At 36.5% G+C, this 24,619-nt stretch overlaps 1 protein-coding gene across 2 annotated transcripts in view; it reads right to left on the bottom strand.

Moving 5' to 3' along the window:
* CNBD1 (cyclic nucleotide binding domain containing 1) overlaps positions 1-24,619 on the bottom strand; it is a 430,168-nt gene that overhangs the window by 403,506 nt on the left and 2,043 nt on the right. For both annotated transcript variants that reach the window (XM_040493922.1, XM_040493921.1), the window contains exon 2: positions 727-799. In XM_040493922.1, coding sequence (XP_040349856.1) covers positions 727-799 — 73 coding nt within the window. The remainder of the gene's footprint in view (positions 1-726; positions 800-24,619) is intronic.

Raw genomic sequence — 24,619 nt, 5'->3', positions numbered from 1 at the left:
AGAGGTAGAGGTAGAGGTAGAGGTAGAGGTAGAGGTAGAGGTAGAGGTAGAGGCAGAGAGAGAGAGAGAGAGAGAGAGAGAGAGAGAGATAGAGATATAGAGATATGTAGCTATATATCTATAATCAAACCCTTGGTAGGTTTCATGTATAAAAATTTCAATCCTTGAGTCATTTAATTCTCAGCCTTTCTTTTTTTATTCTAGGGGAAGAATATTCCATTGGTCATTTTTAACATCTAGCAGATAAAGAATAAATAAATATGAAGGAATACATTTTTCTTATATCTCTTCCCAATTTGTTAAAATCAATTAAAAGCTTTGTAATTCTGAAAGAATTCAATGTATATATTTCTGATAAACTCCATAAAGAAATCTCATTAGGAAAAAGGACCTGAATTGCCATGCCATCATTAATTTTTTGTAATTTATTTTCTTATTCTAAAAAAATATTCATTTTCATATCTATGGTTGTATTTGTAATCCTATATTCTTTTTCTAAACCTAAACCCAAAACATATATACAGGTATGCTAAAACATGCCCTCTCCCAGACCCCTGGTGTGTACCAGTTCCTCAAAAGAAAACATGCAGGTTTTCAAATGTTTTTATCTATGTGGTAAATCAAGTACCTATGAGTCAACATTGGTTTATTACAACACTTTATTCATAAAACAAACATGTTTTTATTCATTTGAATGATAGAAAAAGAAACATATGAATAACTTACCTAGATTGTAGTCCTCTCATATGGCACAATGCATTCAACTGACCATAATCAATGTACTTAGACATTTTCAACTCTGAAAAAAAAATCAATTAAAAATTTGGGTAATTTTCTATAATCTTAGTAATAAAGATTGTATATAGAGTTTAATTACAAATAGTAAAAGAATTCATCAACCATGGAAGTGAAGTATTATCAGTCTTTGATATATAAGCAGCATTGAATAAGGTGATTAAAACAAAGAAAGAATGTAATGGTTTTCACTGATGTCAAATCTGGTCTGACATTGTTTGTTTATTTTTCTGGAGTTTATAGGTGTCATATATGTTTCTCCTCTATAAGTAAGCCTTCCAGAATCCCCATCCCATACCTTGAGAATGTGAACTGACAATGAGATGACAATTCAAAGAGTTTTCCTGAGGTCCCTGTCACTGTCACTGTCACTGTCTCTGTCTCTGTCCCTGTGTCTCTCTCTCTCTCTGGAATACTACTAGTTTTTATTCAGTCCTATGCAGGCCCCCATCTTTGGCTAGCCCCATTTCAGAGCACCTTCCAATATCTGGATTCAGTTTGCAATTTCTTCTGAAGTTAATATGTAAGCAAATCACACAATATCCCTTAAGAGCAGAAAGGTAGTCATAGACAAGAAGCAAGCTAATTGTAATTCTCCTTCAGTGCCAGAAATAACTGACATCCTTCAAAGGAGATGAAAAGGAAGATAGAGTATTGAGTGCAATGAGCATCATTAAAATGATGGGCACTCACATCCTACGTCCTCTCCTTTTTCCAGGAGAATGCATGCTGCTAGAAATGCTGCAAAACAGAAAGCAGTAATAAATAAACAACATGCACATTATGTCTTCCCTTAGGGCAAAGGTATTGAGAAAATCAGTAGCTTAATGCATTTCTAAACTTCTTGAAATGTAACTATTAACCACATTCTAATAAGGAAGAAATAGAATTTGACATGTCCAAATTTATCAATTTTAATTTCAAATTACTGAATCATAAAATTTGACAGTTTTGTTTAAGACTTTTGTGATCTAAAATTAATCATCAATAATATATAGCAGTTTCTAAATATGAAATTTAAATAAAAGAAATTTAAACAGAAAACTGGCTGCTATCCATATAAATAAATCATCACCATTTAATAAATTTGAAAATACTAATTACATGATTTAGGTATTTTCTTACCTATATTACTCAGTTAAGCCTTAAGAATCAAAAAAATCACCTAATTTCACTTTAGCAACATATGGAATACTTATTTTAAATGAGCCAAATTATAGCTAGATTTCATCAAAACTACTTTTAAGTATATTCATATTTCTGACATAGAATATTAAATAAAATCTTAATTATAGTAGTTTTTAGACTGATAGATGAAGAAAAGATTTCTATGGGGGCACCTGGGTGGCTCAGTTGGTTAAGCATCTGACTCCTGATTTCAGCTCAGTTCATGATCTGATGATGGTCATGAGACCAAGGCCACATTGGCTCTCCACTGGGTATGGAGCCTACTTCAGATTCTCTCTCTCTCTGCCCTTCCCCTGCTCTCTCTCTCTCTCTCTCCCTCAATGGGGAAAAAAAAAAGATAGAGACTTCTATGAAGTATCAGTTTAGTCCAGTTTAAAAATCGGATCAGAGGGGCGCCTGGGTGGCGCAGTCGGTTAAGCGTCCGACTTCAGCCAGGTCATGATCTCGCGGTCCGTGAGTTCGAGCCCCGCGTCAGGCTCTGGGCTGATGGCTCGGAGCCTGGAGCCTGTTTCCGATTCTGTGTCTCCCTCTCTCTCTGCCCCTCCTCCATTCATACTCTGTCTCTCTCTGTCCCCCAAAAAATAAATAAACGTTGAAAATCGGATCAGAAATAGCCATGGTGACTGGTATAGACAGGAAAAGGGGGTAATTGCCATAGAGATTTTTTTTAACGTTTATTTATTTTTGAGACAGAGAAAGACAGAGCATGAACAGGGGAGGGGCAGAGAGAGAGGAAGACACAGAATCTGAAACAGGATCCAGGCTCTGAGCTGTCAGCACAGAACCCGACACGGGGCTCGAACTCACGGACCGCGAGATCATGACCTGAGTGAAGTCGGACGCTTAACCAACTGAGCCACCCAGGCGCCCCACCATAGAGATTTTTAAAACAGGTCAAGGGTTGAGAAATTTTGGCTTAAAAGGGGGATTTTTAAAAGTAAATATTTTCACCTTCAGCTTAAGTACCTTACAAAGAATATCACAGGATGGATATTATAAAACTAAGAATTGCTAACAAAGAATAGAAAAATGGAGAAATCAACTGGCCTGAGAAAAGCTACAGCACTTGAGGGTAAGGCTTTACACTAAACTTGGCACAGCAAGTAAACTCAAAACTACAATAGCCTATATAGTAAGTACTCACAGCCTAGAAGGACACTTCACAATTCATCAAAAAATTTCTTCTTTGCTGATTCTTATTTCCAAGAGGTTATTTGTCACAAGGGACTTTACAAAAAGGGTTTTGAACAATATAATGGATCTTGTCTTTGAAGCAGTTTTGTGAAAAAGAAAAGGCCAATAGATTTCAACATGAAATTGTAACTTTGTAAACACCGGAAGTTGAGCTTTTCAGATGATCAAATCTAATACCAGGATAAAGCCTAAGGAGTTCAGAAGGTACTAGGTTTACATCTGTTTTCCAGTTTGTTTTCCCTCATGAATATGTCTTAGTTGGGCTTCTCACAGAAGTAGAGTGGGCTTCACCTTATAATGGGGGTAAAATCATGGATTTTGAGCACAGTTTGTTTGAAAGAAGATTAAAAGCTGATATAAAAGGGTGATTACAAAGTAAATTCTAAGCTAGAAACAAAGAACAAGAAATCCATGACGCAATCAAAAAGCCAATTTTCTTTATTGATATAATGCTCACTATATATTATTGAAATAGAGAAACTAAAATCCAGTGTTTTATCTGAGTGATACATTGGTGATCATTTGTTTTTATGTGTTAATGTCCTTAAGGGGTAGATATGTATTTCCATATTCGTGCAGTATAGTGAGTTATGTAAGCTTATGTGGGGGTTATAAAGATTTGCTAAAAATGGGTCTGGTGAGTGTTAAAATAAAATTAAACCATTTTCCCCCAATAAACTTTCCCTTAAAAGGTAAATACCCCTTGCAAAAAGCTAAGAAGAAGCAATAAAATAAGTGAAGGCTTAAAAATATGTAAATGCAAAACTACTATATACTAGGAGACTAGACTTATCGGAGTGGCTACTGGGCAACATAAAAGAGATGAACAGCAGAGACAAAGAGAAAATGTGACAATGACCAAGTGGAAATGCCAGAGTATGGCTAGCTAGAAAACAGAAAGCGAGGACTTCTTCAAAAGTACTTGCAGGATACACTCTAATCCAATGATAAGGAGAACTTTGCTTAATGCAATATTCAGAGCACAAAGAAGCAGGTCAGCAGCAATAGCAACAGAAACATTAATGGTAAGAATAAATAAAGGATTCATCGGACACTATAAGCATGATTAATTCTTTCTATACACACTTGGATAAGTGATCCAGTTCTACATTTTTACGTTAGTCTAAATGTGTGTAATAATAGGGAATTAAACATACCTACATTGATGGTTAATAGAGTATTTATTTGTTTCCTTTGAACTAATTTTTGTATATAAAACCCATGATATATATGGAATGTAGGGCTGGACAAATATTCCACATATACTCATTTTTTTTAAGAATTAGATTGTTATGGTGGTAGGATGACAAATGTTAGGTGGCAATCAACACAAAGGCAGTTTGTCTCAGTCACTGAAGAGAAATAGAGGCCAAATCAACTGCACAAGGAATAGTCAATGATACTGTAATAGAGATGTAAATGGACAGATGGTAGCTACACTTGTGGTGAACACAGCATTATGTACAAAGTTGTCAAATCACTAAGTTGTACACCTAAGAAATTATAACTAAACAGGCTATGTTAAGGAAGAAGAGAAAGATAAAATTATGACAAAATTTCCATTAGAAATAGTAAAAATGACAATATTTAAGAAAATATAATCACAGAACATAAAGGCTAACATTAAAATAGAGGGAAAAAAAGAGAAAGTGATAAATGAATATAGAAAGCAGATACCATATGTGGAAATTTTTCCTGAACAAGAAAACATAAATAATGGTATAGGGAAAAAAAAATGTTCCCACACATAACATAAGAACATTGTTCTCATATATAAGACCTGAATATGAAGAACTAAATACCATGACCCAGAAAGGTAAAGAGAAAACATAATACATGATTTACAAAGATATCAGATATTCTAGATTCTACTGGTTAAATAAATTAATGTAACTATGTTTTGAAGATAAGCTATTATTTTAGCCCCCAGCCAAAACTCAGTTTGACTTTAATCTTCTCCACAGCAAAGTCCTGACAAACAGTAAGACAAATGAAGGGGGACAGGAAATATAAATAAATAAATAAATAAATAAATAAATAAATAAATAAGTATATATATAAAGTGAATTTTATTATTATATATTATATATATTATATTATTTATAATTTTTATTACTCATATATTATAATGATATATAAATAATGCAAATATATTATAATATATTATTTATAATATATATTTTATATAATAAATAAAACATATAATATAATTATAATTAAATTATATATATTCATTATAATATTATATATTATTATATATAATGAGTTTTATTTTCCAATAAATATAAAGGAAATATAAGACCTCAAAGAATATAAAGTATCATAATCCCTCTTTGAAAAATACAATGTGATATAAACGTTCAAAAAAAATTAAAAAAAAAAAGAAAAATACAATGTGATAAACATGCACCTGAAACTTAAATAATATGGACACTATACTAATAAAGGGTAGGTAAATTCTGTAAACCTTAACACAAATAATAGATTCCACATAGATTCTAATGAAAAGGGTATAAAAAGTAATAGTAATAATTTGGAAATTTCAGCAGAGAAGTGAAAGCATAAAATATATTTGTGCAGACCTCCTCACATAGCAGATAATTACTATTTACAACTTAAAGAATATTTTAAAATAATGGGGCCCTAATAATAATATTTGAAAGTGGGGCTCTGGGACACCTCAGTCAGTTAAGCATCCAACTCTTGGATCACTTCTTGATCTCACAGTTCATGTGTTCAAGCCTGGCATTGGGCTCTGCGTTGACAGCGTGGAGTCAGCTTGGGATTCTCTGTCTCTCTCTATCTCTGCCCTTCCCCTACTCGCACACTATCTCTCTCTCTCAAAATAAATTAAACAATAAACATTAAAAATAATAATAATATTTGAAGGTATGAATGCAACTAGTCAAAGACTTAAAAATTAATATTCTTACTAATCAAATCATGATGTGAAGTGGAAAATTTTTCTCACTTTATACTAGGTTGTGAATATTAATTATCTAATGTTGATAAATCAAGAAACAGAGATTTAGGTATGGAATCTATTAAATATTTTTTTGTTCCAAATTATATGGCACTAAAATTCATAAAGCAAAAATTTCAGGAATAAATGGAGACAAAATAATCTCAATAGTAACTTTCTTTCCTTCTTACCTACAAATGAAGTAAAAAGTAAATTCAAAAGATCTGGGTCTTTGAAGGGAAAAAATAAATGACTAGCTTATCTTAACAAGGAAAATATGTAATCAGTACTCAAGGTCAGAAATGAAATTGGGAATAACTATAAACATCATTATAAAGAAAATCATTTTAAAGCTATATACCAAAGTAATAAAAAAAAACTTACTGATTTTTCAGGAAAATGCATATTACCTAAGTTGACCATAGAAGGGAGAGAAAATTTAAATAAATCAGTTGCCTTGAAAGAAATGGAGAATAATCTTATAGCAGTTGTTCTCTGCCATCCCCCTACATGCACACAAATAAAATATAATCATAGGTTATTTCTACCAAATCTTTATGTAAGAAATAATTCTAGTGCTAGTTAAATGCTTCTGAACACAAGAAGAAAAGCTTCCAAATTTCTTTGATGAAACAAGCAAAACACTGATACCCAAATGTGACAACTAGAGCATGAAAAAGAAAACCAGAGACTGATTTCTTTTACAAATAAAAATAATTATTATAGGGGCAGCCAGGTGGCTCAGTTGGTTAAGCCTTGGACTCTTGATTTCAGCTCAGGTCATATCTCACAATCTGTGATATTGAGCCCCACATTGGGCTCCATGCTGACAGCACAGAGCCTGCTTGGGATTGTCTCTCTCTCTCTCTCTCTCTCTCTCTCTCTCTCTCTCTCTGTCACTCCCCTGATCACACAAACACATAATCTCTGTCTCTCTCAAAATAAATAAACAGTTTTAAAACATGAATATTATCAGTATATGGTGCCCAGAAACATACTAACAGAGTATTATCACACAACAAAGTTCGATTTATCCAAGTAATTCAAAGAAATTTCAATGACAAAATATAACCATATAATTTACAAGTCAGAATTTTAAAAATCATAATCTCCACAGATACAGAATAAATATTCAATAAAACTCAGTATTGTTCTTAAATAATTTAATTTTTAAAAAGCTTCTTTTCTTAACTTGATGAATATATCAAACCAAAAGAAAGAATCATGTTTAATGTTGGAGCTAGAAGCAATAGCATAAGTTGCTATTATGCTTAATAGCATAAGATAAAAATATCCATCAGTACTGCAAATTTTTGGAAGTACCAAACTACACAATTTGATAAAAGAAATACACAAATGATGAAAAGTAGGAAAAAAAAAGAGACAAAAACACTGCTTGCAAAATGTTATAATTATACAGGTAGAAAACAGAATCGCATAGACTGTAAACCCATCAGCATAGTCACTAAAACAGTAAAGAAAGTAAACATTCAAAGAAAATACAGTATATATTCAATAGTTCCTTCTTGTCTCTAAACAATTGTGTCTTAAAACAACTGGAATAGTATAAGAAGGTAGGCATCAATGCCAGCTGTAAGTGGGAGGTGAAAGGTAGGATGTCACAACAGCCAAAAACAAGATGTGGAGGGCATCCATGTGTGGGGGTGGGCCTGTGCTGAGTACTGGAGTTCAAAGGGAGTGAGGAGAGCAATATGAAGTGGGAGAGGGAGGGGATCTGTCAGTGCTGAGTGTTAGACCCTTAGTGGGGATAAGATGGCAGTGAATATGGAAGATTAGCTACATAAAGGAAACTGATCAAAGGTATAATTAATAGGAGTAAAGTTTCTTGCTTCAGAGAAGGGAATTACAAGTATAGAAAGCGAGAACATTAGAATGAAGCCTATAGTGTTGCACTGCAATTGGAATAAATTGGTGTAAACTCATGCTTTTCAATAAATTGATATGCAAATAAACATAAATATAAATTTTTATTCCTAGGATCTTTCCTCTAAGAGGACTTGGGAACAATAACACGCTAACATCAATGAACATACATAGCACCCAGATCTTGACTTCTAAATATAATTCTGCATTAAAATGAACCAGGGCTCGTTGGGAAAATGGCTGATTCTAGGGCTCAGATAGGGAGCAAGAAAATGGTTAGACTAACTTGAAGGCATTTCCAGTGGACTGTGAACAAGCTGGACACCAGACTATATAATGATATTAACTCATCAGGAGCCTTTGAACAAACTAGGAAATTATAATTTTACATTTATTTAATATTTTATGAAAACTGGATATTTCCATACTTTCAAAATACCTCTTTGCAAAATACTTATTAATTAAAAAAGGAAAAAGTAAATTTACTGCAAAGAAGATCTCCATATAACCACCTTAATCAATTGTTTAAAATGAAATCATCCACCCAATAAGATGGAAAGAGAACACAGTATCACTTCTATGACATTTCTACCAAAGATATCCTACTTGAATTTAATCATGAGGAAAGATCAGAGAAACCAAACTGAAGTATATTCTACTAAATAACTGATTTGTAATCTCCCAGCAATGAAAGGCAAGGAAAATGGAGAATGTTCCAGACTAAACAGAGAAGACAAGACAATGAAATGCAACATGAGATTTTGAATTGGATCCTTTTACTATAAAAATCATTATCAGAACAATTGGCTAAATTCAAATGGGAGGGGGCTAAGAATTAGATTACAGTAATTTATCTGTGTTAATGTTTTTACTTTGATGGATATATTGTGATTATGTAATAAGTAATTCCTTATTTTTAAAGAAATACGTGCTAAAATATTTAAGGCAAATTGAGTGTCAAATGACTCTGAAAAAATAAGTTTCGTTATATTAAACTTACAAAATTTCCATAAGATTGCACTTTCAAATTTTTTAAAATTTACTTTTAAAAATTTAATAGCTTTTTCATATGATGACTTTTATACTTAGAAGATATAATGAGGAAAAGATATCATTCATAATAGCAAAGGAAAAGAGATAAAATGCCAGAAATAAATTTTATTGAATGGCATAAAAAAACATTTGCAAAAACTGGAAGTAGGGATGAATTGAATATTGTAAAAAGTTCTTTTTTAAAATATTTATTTATTTATTTTGAGAGAGAGAGAGTGAGAGTAGGGGAAAGGGCAGAAACAGAGCAGAGAGATTCCGAAGAAGGCTCCACGGAGCCCAATGCAGGGCTCAGTCTCACGAACCATGAGATCATGACCTGTCAAGAGCCTGATGCTTAACAGACTGAGCCACTCAGGCACCCCTTACAAGTTCTTAAGTAGGAATATTCAATATCATAAAGACATCAATTCTTCATAAATGAATCTTTAACACATTTCCAAATAAAACCCCACATGTTTATTTGCTGAAAAAGCCCAAATATTTCTAAAGGTCATATAGAAAAACAAACATAAAAGGCTACAAGTCTTTTAAAAAAGAGTAATCAGGAGAGGAGGGAAGATGGCGGCGTAGGAGGACGCTGGGCTCACCGCGCGTCCTGCTGATCACTTAGATTCCACCTACACCTGCCTAAATAAACCAGAAAACCACCAGAGGATTAGCAGAACGGAGTCCCCGGAGCCAAGCGCAGACGAGAGGCCCACAGAAGAGGGTAGGAAGGGCGGCGAGGCGGTGCGCGCTCCACGGACTGGCGGGAGGGAGCTGGGGCGGAGGGGCGGCTCACCGGCCAAGCAGAGCCCCCGAGTCTGGCTTGAAAAAAGCGGAGGGGCCTGACGGACTGTGTCTGGGAGGCCATAAGTTAACAGCTCTGCTCAGAAAGCGGGAAGGCTGGAGGACAAAGGGAAGGAGAGCCGCTGAGCCCCCGGACAACAGAGCTCAGTTTGGTGGGGAACAAAGGCGCTCGCCAGCGCCATCTCCCCCGCCCATCCCCCAGCCAAAATCCCAAAGAAAACCAGTTCCTGCCAGGGAACTTGCTCGCTCCGCGCAAACACCCAACTCTGCGCTTCTGCAGAGCCAAACCTCCAGCAGCGGATCTGACTCCCTCCTGCTGCCACAGGGCCCCTCCTGAAGTGGATCACCTAAGGAGAAGCAAGCTAAGCCTGCCCCTCCTGCCCCTGTGCACCTTGCCTACCCACCCCAGCTAAATGCCAGATCCCCAGCATCACAAGCCTGGCAGTGTGCAAGTAGCCCAGACAGGCCACCCCACCCCACAGTGAATCCCGCCCCTAGGAGAGGGGAAGAGAAGGCACACACCAGTCTGACTGTGGACACAGCGGTGGGCTGGGGGCAGACATCAGGTCTGACTGCGGCTCCGCCCACCAACTCCAGTTATACACCACAGCACAGGGGAAGTGCCCTGCAGGTCCTCACCACGCCAGGGACTGTCCAAAATGACCAAGCAGAAGAATTCCCCTCAGAAGAATCTCCAGGAAATAACAACAGCTAATGAGCTGATCAAAAAGGATTTAAATAATATAACAGAAAGTGAATTTAGAATAATAGTCCTAAAATTAATCGCTGGGCTTGAAAACAGTATAGCTGACAGCAGAGAATCTCTTGCTACAGAGATCAAGGGACTAAGGAACGGTCACGAGGAGCTGAAAAACGCTTTCAACGAAATGCATAACAAAATGGAAACCACCACGGCTCGGATTGAAGAGGCAGAGGAGAGAATAGGTGAACTAGAAGATAAAGTTATGGAAAAAGAGGAAGCTGAGAAAAAGAGAGATAAAAAAATCCAGGAGTATGAGGGGAAAATTAGAGAACTAAGTGATACACTAAAAAGAAATAATATACGCATAATTGGTATCCCAGAGGAGGAAGAGAGAGGGAAAGGTGCTGAAGGGGTACTTGAAGAAATCATAGCTGAGAACTTCCCGGAAGTGGGGAAGGAAAAAGGCATTGAAATCCAAGAGGCACAGAGAACTCCCTTCAGACGTAACTTGAATCGATCTTCTGCACGACATATCATAGTGAAACTGGCAAAATACAAGGATAAAGAGAAAATTCTGAAAGCAGCAAGGGGTAAACGTGCCCTCACATATAAAGGGAGACCTATAAGACTCGTGACTGATCTCTCTTTTGAAACTTGGCAGGCCAGAAAGAACTGGCACGAGATTTTCAGTGTGCTAGACAGAAAAAATATGCAGCCGAAAATCCTTTATCCAGCAAGTCTGTCATTTAGAATAGAAGGAGAGATAAAGGTCTTCCCAAACAAACAAAAACTGAAGGAATTTGTCACCACTAAACCAGCCCTACAAGAGATCCTAAGGGGGACCCTGTGAGACAAAGTACCAGAGACATCACTACAAGCATAAAACATACAGACATCACAATGACTCTAAACCCATATCTTTCTATAATAACACTGAATGTAAATGGATTAAATGCGCCAACCAAAAGACATAGGGTATCAGAATGGATAAAAAAACAATACCCATCTATTTGCTGTCTACAAGAGACTCATTTTAGACCTGAGGACACCTGTAGATTGAGAGTGAGGGGATGGAGAACTATTTATCATGCTACTGGAAGCCAAAAGAAAGCTGGAGTAGCCATACTTCTATCAGACAAACTAGACTTTAAATTAAAGGCTGTAACAAGAGATGAAGAAGGACATTATATAATAGTGACAGGGTCTATCCATCAGGAAGAGCTAACAATTATAAATGTCTATGCGCCGAATACCGGAGCGCCCAAATATATAAAACAATTACTCATAAACACAAGCAACCTTATTGAGAAGAATGTGGTCATTGCAGGGGACTTTAACACCCCACTTACAGAAATGGATAGATCATCTAGACACACGGTCAATAAAGAAACAAGGGCCCTGAATGAGACATTGGATCAGATGGACTTGACAGATATATTTAGAACTCTGCATCCTAAAGCAACAGAATATACTTTCTTCTCGAGTGGACATGGAACATTCTCCAAGATAGATCATATACTGGGTCACAAAACAGCCCTTCATAAGTTTACAAGAATTGAAATCATACCATGCATACTTTCAGACCACAATGCTATGAAGCTTGAAATCAACCACAGAAAAAAGTCTGGAAAACCTCCCAAAGCATGGAAGTTAAAGAACACCCTACTAACGAATGAGTGGGTCAACCAGGCAATTAGAGAAGATATTAAAAAATATATGGAAACAAACGAAAATAAAAATACAACAATCCAAACGCTTTGGGATGCAGCGAAGGCAGTCCTGAGAGGAAAATACATTGCAATCCAGGTCTATCTCAAGAAACAAGAAAAATCCCAAATACAAAATCGAACAGCACACCTAAAGGAAATAGAAGCAGAACAGCAAAGACACCCTAAGCCCAGCAGAAGAAGGGAAATAATAAAGATCAGAGCAGAAATAAACAATATAGAATCTAAAAAAACTGTAGAGCAGATCAATGAAACCAAGAGTTGGTTTTTTGAAAAAATAAACAAAATTGACAAACCTCTAGCCAGGCTTCTCAAAAAGAAAAGGGAGATGACCCAAATAGATAAAATCATGAATGAAAATGGAATGATTACAACCAATCCCTCAGAGATACAAACAATTATCAGGGAATACTATGAAAAATTATATGCCAACAAATTGGACAACCTGGAAGAAATGAACAAATTCCTGAACACCCACACTCTTCCAAAACTCAATCAGGAGGAAAGAGAAAGCTTGAACAGACCCATCACCAGCGAAGAAATTGAATCGGTTATCAAAAATCTCCCAACAAATAAGAATCCAGGACCAGATGGCTTCCCAGGGGAGTTCTACCAGACGTTTAAAGCAGAGATAATACCTATCCTTCTCAAGCTATTCCAAGAAATAGAAAGGGAAGGAAAACTTCCAGACTCATTCTATGAAGCCAGTATTACTTTGATTCCTAAACCAGACAGAGACCCAGTAAAAAAAGAGAACTACAGGCCAATATCCCTGATGAATATGGATGCAAAAATTCTCAATAAGATACTAGCAAATCGAATTCAACGGCATATAAAAAGAATTATTCACCATGATCAAGTGGGATTCATTCCTGGGATGCAGGGCTGGTTCAACATTCGCAAATCAATCAACGTGATACATCACATTAACAAAAAAAAGAGAAGAACCATATGATCCTGTCAATCGATGCAGAAAGGGCCTTTGACAAAATCCAGCACCCTTTCTTAATAAAAACCCTTGAGAAAGTCGGGATAGATCATAAAAGCCATTTAAAGATCATAAAAGCCATTTATGAAAAGCCCACGCTAACATCATCCTCAATGGGGAAAAACTGAGAGCTTTTTGCCTGAGATCAGGAACATGACAGGGATGCCCACTCTCACCGCTGTTGTTTAACATAGTGCTGGAAGTTCTAGCCTCAGCAATAGGACAACAAAAGGAACTCAAAGGCATCAAAATTGGCAAAGATGAAGTCAAGCTTTCGCTTTTTGCAGATGACATGATATTATACATGGAAAATCCGATAGACTCCACCAAAAGTCTGCTAGAACTGATACATGAATTCAGCAAAGTTGCAGGATACAAAATCAATGTACAGAAATCAGTTGCATTCTTATACACTAACAACGAAGCAACAGAAAGACAAATAAAGAAACTGATCCCATTCACAATTGCACCAAGAAGCATAAAATACCTAGGGATAAATCTAACCAAAGATGTAAAGGATCTGTATGCTGAAAACTATAGAAAGCTTATGAAGGTAATTGAAGAAGATTTAAAGAAATGGAAAGACATTCCCTGCTCATGGATTGGAAGAATAAATATTGTCAAAATGTCAATACTACCCAAAGCTATCTACACATTCAATGCAATCCCAATCAAAATTGCACCAGCATTCTTCTCGAAACTAGAACAAGCAATCCTAAAATTCATATGGAACCACAAAAGGCCCCGAATAGCCAAAGTAATTTTGAAGAAGACCAAAGCAGGAGGCATCACAATCCCAGACTTTAGCCTCTACTACAAAGCTGTCATCATCAAGACAGCATGGTATTGGCACAAAAACAGACACATAGACCAATGGAATAGAATAGAAACCCCAGAACTAGACCCACAAACATATGGCCAACTCATCTTTGACAAAGCAGGAAAGAACATCCAATGGAAAAAAGACAGTCTCTTTAACAAATGGTGCTGGGAGAACTGGACAGCAACATGCAGAAGGTTGAAACTAGACCACTTTCTCACACCATTCACAAAAATAAACTCAAAATGGATAAAGGACCTGAATGTGAGACAGGAAACCATCAAAACCTTAGAGGAGAAAGCAGGAAAAGACCTCTCTGACCTCAGCCGTAGCAATCTCTTACTCGACACATCCCCAAAGGCAAGGGAATTAAAAGCAAAAGTGAATTACTGGGACCTTATGAAGATAAAAAGCTTCTGCACAGCAAAGGAAACAACCAACAAAACTAAAAGGCAACCAACGGAATGGGAAAAGATATTTGCAAATGACATATTGGACAAAGGGCTAGTCTCCAAAATCTATAAAGAGCTCACCAAACTCCACACCCGAAAAGCAAATAACCCAGTGAAGAAATGGGCAGAAAACATGAATAGACACTTCTCTAAAGAAGACATCTGGATGGCCAACAGGCACATGAAAAGATGTTCAGCGTCGCTCCTTATCAGGGAAATACAAATCAAAACCACACTCAGGTATCACCTCATGCCAGTCAGAGTGGCCAAAATGAACAATTCAGGAGACTCTAGATGCTGGAGAGGATGTGGAGTAACGGGAACCCTCTTGCACTGTTGGTGGGAATGCAAATTGGTGCAGCCGCTCTGGAAAGCAGTGTGGAGGTTCCTCAGAAAATTAAAAATAGACCTACCCTATGACCCAGCAATAGCACTGCTAGGAATTTATCCAAGGGACACAGGAGTACTGATGCATAGGGGCACTTGTACCCCAATGTTCATAGCAGCACTCTCAACAATAGCCAAATTGTGGAAAGAGCCTAAATGTCCATCAACTGATGAATGGATAAAGAAATTGTGGTTTATATACACAATGGAATACTACGTGGCAATGAGAAAAAATGAAATATGGCCTTTTGTAGCAACGTGGATGGAACTGGAGAGTGTGATGCTAAGTGAAATAAGCCATACAGAGAAAGACAGATACCATATGGTTTCACTCTTATGTGGATCCTGAGAAACTTAACAGGAACCCATGGGGGAGGGGAAGGATAAAAAAAAAAAAAGAGGTTAGAGTGGGAGAGAGGCAAAGCATAAGAGACTGTTGAGAACTGAGAGCAAACTGAGGGTTGATGGGGGGTGGGAGGGAGGAGAGGGTGGGTGATGGGTATTGAGGAGGGCACCTTTTGGGATGAGCACTGTGTGTTGTATAGAAACCAATTTGACAATAAATTTCATATATAATTAAAAAATAAATAAATAAAATAAAATAAAATTATAATGTGAAAAAAAAAGAAAATTCAGCATATAATAAAAACTGGCATTTCAAATTAGTAAGAAAAAGATAGATTGCTCAACAAATAGTGTTAGAATTGATTGGTCATTTGGAAAAACATTAAGTTGTAGCCATACATCACTATTCTAAAGTAAAACTATTGGAAAATAAATTCCAGATGCACCAAATATTTAACAACCCTAAGATTAAAAATAAAACTACAGGGGCGCCTGGGTGGCGCAGTCGGTTAAGCGTCCGACTTCAGCCAGGTCACGATCTCGTGGTCCGTGAGTTTGAGCCCCGCGTCGGGCTCTGGGCTGATGGCTCAGAGCCTGGAGCCTGTTTCCGATTCTGTGTCTCCCTCTCTCTCTGCCCCTCCCCCGTTCATGCTCTGTCTCTCTCTGTCCCAAAAAAATAAATAAATGTTGAAAAAAAATTAAAAAAAAAATAAGATAAAACTACGTAAGTAATAAAAGGAAGCAAGCAAAAATTATTTTTAAATTTTGGCATGAAGAATAGCATTCTAAGAAAGAATCAATAACAGAGGACAAAAACTGTCCAAGCAATCTAAAATATTTGTACAACACAAAAATCATAAACATGAAAAAAATACAAGCTGAGAAAAATACCTGCAAATTACATGCCAAAGGGCTAACTTATTTTATATACAAAGATTTCTTTCAAATAAAAGGAAAAATAAACCTCAATGAATGGGCAAGAGACATATAAGTAGACTGTTCACATAAATACAAATGACCACAAATATATGAGAAGATTCTAAATCTCACTCATAAAGAAATGCAAACTTACAGAGTAAATAAAACTATCTCCAATTAATTTATTGGCAGAATATTTGTTTTATAATGCATGATGTTAGTATAAATACTGTGAAATAGAAACTTGCATATGCTGATGGTAGGAGTAGAAATTAGTACAAACTCTTTGAAGGCAACTTGTTAATAGTTATCAAAATTTAAAATGCACACATCCTTTGGCCTTGCAGTGCTATTAATACACATGCTTGCCAACTCAAGAGGGTAGTACAGGATGTTTATTTGATTTTAATAGCAAAAGTAACTAGAAAAAAATTCCCACTGTATTATTAGAGAGAATCCAGCTGTCAGGAGACTGAAACCACACCAGTAATTTCAATAGAAAAAAAATGATACAAAGAACTATTAGTCAAATATTAAAGAATTGAAGAGACAAAAAGGGAGCCACAAATATCATGCAGAAAGCATCTACCACCACTCTTTTTGCTGATGAAGCAAAGGGAAGAGGTTTAATTACTAAAACTTGGAAGCTGGAAGCAGTGGCCCTAAGAAGCAGTGCTTCTGAGACAGTGTACCAGCAGCTGGTGCTGGATTGTTGAGGGGGTGTGATGAAGCTATTTCTGGCAACACTGGGGAAATTGCAAATGGAATTGTCTGCTGCTGCTGGAACAAACAGCCGCTGCTTGGGTGAAAAAGATACACTCACAAGGAGAAGCAAACCAGAAACAGAAAACAAAAGGAGGGGCCCCTTGGTAGGTCAGTCAGTTAAGTGTCTGAGTCTTGGTCATGCTCTCATGGTTTGTGAGTTCCAGCCCTATGTGGGGCTTTGCCCTGACAGTGCAGAGCCTGCTTGGGATTCTCTCTCTCTCTCTCTCTCTCTCTCTCTCTCCCTCTCCTCTATATGCCCCTCCCCTGCTTGCTCTCTGTATCTCTCTCAAAATAAATAAACTTAAAAAAAAGAAAAGAAAACAAAAGGATAAACATATTCCTTAACTTTGCTCCTGCCTTCCAATCTCCCTCTAACACGTGCTATTGACAGACTCTAACAGGAAGCCAGCTGGCTTCTTTTGCAAAAACTGGTTTGCAGAGCCCCAGCCCAGCATTACAAAGCAGAATATATAGAAGGGTGGAGTTGAAGATGAGATACAATATATTAAATAGCACATCCATTAGCAGTATTTTGGTGTATTCAAATAATGAAATATAATTATAGCCACTAAAATTAATAAGGTACATATCTACATATTGACATGAAAGGCCTTCATAATATATGATACTAATAAGTAAAAAAAAAGTAGGATATAGGGTAATAAAAATTCTCTACCATATGCATTAAAATAATATAAAAATATATAAATATTAAAAATATATACATGTATATATAATGTTTACATATATATGTAAAATATATAAACATTAAAAATATATACAAGGAAAATGTTTTTCATGATAGTTACTTTTGAGGATAAAATTAGGAGTATGGGTTGGGGGAAGACTCAACTTTTCAATAATTTTTTGTGCCTGATGCATATGTTATTACATAATAGCTTTTAAAAGACACCTACTCACCAAAATTCCCACAAATTGTGTAATATTTGTTCACCTTTCTTCTTTTATCACCTGCATGCTAGGCATTAGAGATACAAAGACATATGAAGGGTAACCACTTATCTCCAGATATTTATCTAATAAGAACCATAAACGTAAGGCACATTTTTATGATTTTGCAGGTCAGAGACATGGAAGACATTACTTCATACTGGAGATGCCAGGAGAGTCTTTGCAGAGATTCAAGTCACTGACACTGGAATGATAAGAATAAATAGAGCAAGATAGATGGGAACTCCAAGAGGAAACATGAGCTAAGGCATAAAAGTATGGTGAGGAGCATGATGTTATAATTCAAGGAATAATTTTCTCCCAGCATAGGAACTCTCCAGCTCTATTCTACAGAGACCATATAAAGGTTGTTAACTAGATTGCTAGGTAACATTGTTCGTGATAACAATGATCCCTGACTGAGGAGTTACATATGAACCAAGAGAAAGTATAGATGATATACAAATACCTAATGGAGAGCCACTGAAATGGATTTGCCTGACCAAAGTGACTCTTTTTTTATCATTATAAATTTTTTATTGACATACAGGTGACACAGTTTGGAGATTCCTCAAAAAATTAAAAATAGAAACAGCATAGATACAGTAATTGCACTATGGGTATTTATTCAAAAAAACAAAAACATGAATTCAACAAGATATAGGAACCCCATGTTTACTGCAGTATTATTTGTAATGGCCAAGATATGGAAACTACAATGACTCTTGTGAATGAGAAGTTCCTTGCAGAAAACTTAGCAACAGTGTCTATGGGATTTTTTATAAGAGATTTTGTTTCTGCAGGGTATGACACTTTTAAGCCAGGACAATTCTACACCTGCCCTATGTGATTCTCATTACCTTGAACCTGAACTATGCTGGGGGTAAAGAGGATTGTGCTGCTGCTTAGGCAGCTGTGAAAACCACTGACACAGAAGGGGAACATCTGACACTGCCCTTCTGGAAGATTACGGTTCTCTCCTACCCTTTGGAGCACATATGCCAAATATGGTCATCTGAATGCTTCACTGAACCTAGGAACTCCTCCTGTCCCCCTGAACAGTATTGCAGATAGGTTTTAAGAATGTCAATCAAAGCATTTTAGCTGTAATGGAGAGTTATATCAATGGAAATGTTAAGTCTAGAACATGAGAGACAGATTTTAGCAAAAGCGTGAAATTTTTAAATGCCAGAGACTGAAGAAGATGGATTGTAATCTAAGTTTTGGAAGAAAGTACAACCCTGACAGCTTTTGTGTGGAGAGTTAACATGATTAGATTCCTTTTCAAAACATATTTTTAAAAAGGAATCTGGTCCATACTATATGTCAGAAGGAACTCCAGAGATCAGTTCAGTGAAAAGTGACAGAGGACCAATCTAGGTGGCGGAGGGTAAAAGAGGACTATGCAGGAGGTATTTCTGAGATAGACTGCCTAGAACAAAGCAGTAGCCTGAGATGTGAGGGACAATATAGTGTGGCAGCTAGCGGAGATCTGATTTGCAATGCATTGCAGTTTACTTCACAGTCTCCTGCCTGAACCCCCAGTCACGATTTGAGCTCAAGTTTAGGTTGCCATTACTTAATTTCTAAAGGTCACTCAAGATTTTCTGACAAAAAGTACAAGTACATAGACATTGTTACAACAGCGGTAAGAAAAAATAATAATAAATGCTTGTTTTTTCAAAAAGACATACATCTTTTCTCCTTTGGGATTAAAAAAAAGCAACTTCTACACTGAAAAATAAAGTTGAGTAAATAATTTTCTAATACTTCTTTTCCTAAATTACCAAGTAGCATTTTCCACAGGGACTATTATGGATTATACACACACAGAGACATATATAAACATTCAACCATCTTTCCCACCTTTTATTCCTTCTTGGAATATCCATTCTCATCATTTAGCTCTGTTTTTCAACCTTGTCTTCTTGTATACATTACACTACACAGTCTGCTTCTCTATCTTCTCCACTGACAGGCCACCCTTTTTCTTACTGCACTCCTAGGATTTGAATGCTTTAAAACTTTAAAATGGAGCAATAGTCACTTTTCCAGATAAATATATGTCTTGAAACTCCTTTCATCTTTAGTTTAGCCACCATAAAACTAAGAATCTCTCAAATTACAGGAAATGCCCTTGAAATGTTAGGAATGATGACATGGTTTTTTCAGGTTTTCTGTAAATGTACATCGTAAAATGGAAAAAAAAGCAAGGAAAATATTCACTTAGGAGTACTATCTTGTTTCTAAATTCCTTGAAGTGTCTCTAGTCTTCTCTTGAGTGCCATTTTTTTCCTTCTACATCCTCCTATGTTGAAACAAGCAAGATGTACTCACAAATATCTTGTGAACCTGAAATACTTTTGTTACTGGAACAAAAACAATTAAAAAAAAAACTTTTGTTAAAGCACTGAAATTCTTTCTCCCAGATAAACCAGTAGTTAAAATGAAAAAGCATTTTTGAACTTGTCCTTTCCCAGAATGAGCCTAATAAGCATGAAGAAAATAGAAGCAAAGCTATTAACCCAAACAAAGATAGGTAACTAGACCATACTCTAATGGTAAGTGTAAAAGGGGCTTCCTCCAAACAAATACTAAAGGACAGCTCCCTGACTTCTATTAAAAACAAATTTAAGGGGCGCCTGGGTGGCGCAGTCGGTTAAGCGTCCGGCTTCAGCCAGGTCACGATCTCGCGGTCCGTGAGTTCGAGCCCCGCGTCAGGCTCTGGGCTGATGGCTCAGAGCCTGGAGCCTGTTTCCGATTCTATGTCTCCCTCTCTCTGCCCCTCCCCTGTTCATGCTCTGTCTCTCTCTGTCCCAAAAATAAATAAACGTTGAAAAAAAAAACAAATTTAAGACATATTTCTTCCCTTTGTCTCTTCAGGATATCAACTTCTAATAATAACAGGGTATGTGTTTACCTAGACCCAGATGCTATTTCACCCAGGTGGTAAAACTACTATAGATTTTGTTAACTGTAAGTTTTTAAAACAATTCTCATCCAGAATAAGAAGTGGCAAGATGTTTTTTGCTTTTGAGAACAATCATCTCTTTCCAAGGGTTAGCAAGCTGTGAAGAATCCTGAGACACAAGTCAAAAAGACTATAGAAGGAGAAAACTGGAAAGTTTCAAAGAAAAAACGTGTGATTTAAGAAGCTTAACTACTTGGAGTGCCTGTGAGCCTGGATTTCAGTTAAGGAGACAGCACTGGAGGGTTGTTTAAAGATGCATGGCATATTCTCTCCCTTAAATTAAGAGTGCCTGTAAATAGTCAAAATGGCAAAATGCAACAATGCATATACATCATTCAACTGGTAAAATGTAGATGGCATTTCAGGGTGGTGGGTAGGAGGAAACGGTATTGCTACTGACTTTGTTGTTGTTTTGAGAAAATTCACTGCACGAATGATACTATGAAGATTCTCTACCACTTGCCAACTGTGTGAACCTTGGTATGAAACCCAAGCCTCACTATCCTTAACTGTAAAGTGGACCATGTATTAGTTTTCTATTGTTGCTGAAACAAATTACCACAAACATGTCAACTTAAATCACAAATTTATGATCTTACAGCTTTAGAAGTCAGAAGCCTGAAAGAGATCTATGTTAAAATCAAGTTGTCAGCAGGGCTGCATTCCTTTTGGCAGCTCTAAGGGAGACTCTGTTGCTTTGCTTGTCCAGCTTCTAGAGGCTGCCCAAATTCTGTGGTTCACGTCCCCTTTCCATCTTCAAAGCCAACAATGGGTAATTGAGCCTTTCTCACTCTGAATCTCACTGACTCTGAGTCACACAGCTCCCTCTTTCACTTACAAGGACCCTTTTGAGGGGCACCTGGGTGGCGCAGTCGGTTAAGCGTCCGGCTTCAGCCAGGTCACGATCTCGCGGTCCGTGAGTTCGAGCCCCACATCAGGCTCTGGGCTGATGGCTCAGAGCCTGGAGCCTGTTTCCGATTCTGTGTCTCCCTCTCTCTCTGCCCCTCCCCCGTTCATGCTCTGTCTCTCTCTGTCCCAAAAATAAATAAACGTTGAAAAAAAAAAAAGTTTAAAAAAACAAGGACCCTTTTGATTACAGTGGGCTCAATGCAAAATCCAGAATCTTCTCCCATTGCAAGGTCAGCTGATTAGCAGCCTTAATTCCATCTGCAACCCTAATTCCTCTTGCCATGCAGCACAGTTAATTCACAGATTCCAGGGATCAGGATATGCACATCATTGGGGCCATTATTCTGCCTTCTACAGACCTCATAAGGATCTTGTGAGAAATAAATGAGATAACATAACATGCAAAGTGCTTACCCACTGCCTATAAAAAGCCTTCAAATACTACTCACAAATAAAATTTACATATAAGGTAAACATGACTCACTAAATGTAACCTAACTAAAGGTATCCAAAGTAAGTCAGGATATATGCAATAGCTGGATTTTTTTTCTAGTTTTATTAAGAAATATTTGGGGTGCCTGGGTGGCGCAGTCGGTTAAGCGTCCGACTTCAGCCAGGTCACGATCTCGCGGTCTGTGAGTTCGAGCCCCGCGTCAGGCTCTGGGCTGATGGCTCAGAGCCTGGAGCCTGTTTCCGATTCTGTGTCTCCCTCTCTCTCTGACCCTCCCCCGTTCATGCTCTGTCTCTCTCTGTCCCAAAAATAAATAAAGGTTGAAAAAAAAATTAAAAAAAAAAAGAAATATTTAACATATATCAGTGTATAAGTTTAAGGTATATAGCATAATTGTTTGATTTACATATACTGTGAAATGATTATAATAGGTTTAGTTAACATCCATCATCTCATACAGATATAAAAAGGAAACGGGTAAAAAATTATCCTTGTGATGAGAACTCTTATGATCTACTCTCTTAACTTCTCTATACAGCATATAGCAGTGTTAACTATAGCCATCAGGTTGTACATCACATCCCTAGTGCTTATTTATCTTGTAACTGGAAGTTTGTACCTTTTGACCACCTTCCCCCAATTTATCCTTCCTCGCCCCCCCCCCCGCCACCCGACCCTCTGGTAACCATAAATCTGATCTCTATGAAGTTTTTTTTTTTTTTTTTGAGATTCTACATGTAATGAGATCATACAGTATTTGTCTTTGTATGTGGCTTATTTCACATAATGTCTTCATCCATATTGTTGCAAAGGGTGGGCTTCTCTTGTTTTTTATGGATGAATAATATTCACTTGTATATATACCACAACTTCTTTATCCATTCAGGCATCAATGAACACTTAGGTTGTTTCCATGTCTTGCCTATTGTAAGTAATGTTTCTATGAAAATAGGGTGCAGACAACTCTTTAACATTTTAGTTACCTTTGGATATATTTCCAGAAGTGGAATTGCTGGATCATATGGTAGTTGTATACTCCATACTGTTTTCTGTAGTAGCTGTACTAATTTTAAATCCTATCAACAGTGCACAGAGGTTCCCTTTTCTCCAAATCCACACCAGCATTTGTTATCTCTTATCTTTTTTGATAATGACCATTCTAAAAGGCATGAGGTAATATTGAGGTTTTAATTTGCATTTCCCTATTGACTAGTGATTGTAAGCATCTTTTCACATACCTGTTGGCCTTTTGTATACTTTCCATGGAGAAATGTCTATTTAGGTCCTTTGCCTATTTTATAATTCAATTATTATTATTTTTTTGCTACTGAGCTGTATGAGTTATTTATATACTTTAAATATTAACCCCTTATCAGATACATAGTTTGCAAATGTTTTTTACCATTGTGTAGGTTGTCTTTTCACTTTGATGGTGCTTTCTTCTGCAGTGTAGAACTTTTTTAGTTTGATACAGTCCCACTTTTTTGTTGTTGTTGTTGCCTGTGCTTTAGGTGTCATATCTAAAAACGCATACCAAAACCTATGTCAAAGAATTTTTCTACGTTTTTTTTATAGGAGCTTCATAGCTTCAGGTCTTATATTTCAGTCTCTAATCCATTTTGAGTTAATATTTGTGAATATTGTAAGATAAGGGTCAAGTTTCATTGTTTTATTTTTGAATATACAGTTTTCTCAGCATGATTTATTGAAGAGACTGTCTTTTCTTAATTGAGTGTTCTTGGTTCCCTTGTCAAATACTAGTTGACTGTATTAGGTTTACTTCTGGACTTTCAATTCTGTTCCAATGACTATTTGTTTTTGTACCAGTACTATACAGTACTGCCTGAATGAGTATAGCATTGTAGTATCCTGCTTTGTTCTTCTTTCTCACAGTATTTTTGGATATTTGGAGTCTTTTGTGTTTCTATTTTTAGGAGTGTTTTTTTCTTTTTCTGTAAGAAATGCCCCTGGAATTGTGGTACGGGTTGCATCAAATCCATACAAATTTTGGTAGTATTGACATTTTAATAATATCAACTCTTTCAATCCATGAACACAAGATAACTTTCCATTTATTTATGTCTTCTTTGATTTCTTTCACTAATATCCCAATAACTTTCAGACTAGAAATCTTTCACCCCCTTGGTTAAATTTATTCCTAAGTATTTTATTGTTTTTGATACTATTTAAGAGGGATTGATTTCTTTATTTCATTTTCAGAAAATTCATTGTTAGTGTATAGAAACACTGATTTTTGTATGTTAATTTTGCATCCTGCAACTTTACTGAGTTCCTTGATTAGTTCTAACAGTTTTTTTTGGTTGAGTCTTGGGTTTTCTATATATAAAATCATGTCATCTGCAAATG

The sequence above is a fragment of the Herpailurus yagouaroundi genome, unplaced genomic scaffold (assembly GCF_014898765.1).
Source record: "Herpailurus yagouaroundi ecotype Mexico unplaced genomic scaffold, PumYag 186, whole genome shotgun sequence".
In the NCBI taxonomy this organism is placed as follows: Eukaryota; Metazoa; Chordata; class Mammalia; order Carnivora; family Felidae; genus Herpailurus; species Herpailurus yagouaroundi.
The sequence above is the reverse complement of the archived record's forward strand: the minus strand, read 5'-3'. Positions and strand labels throughout refer to the sequence as shown.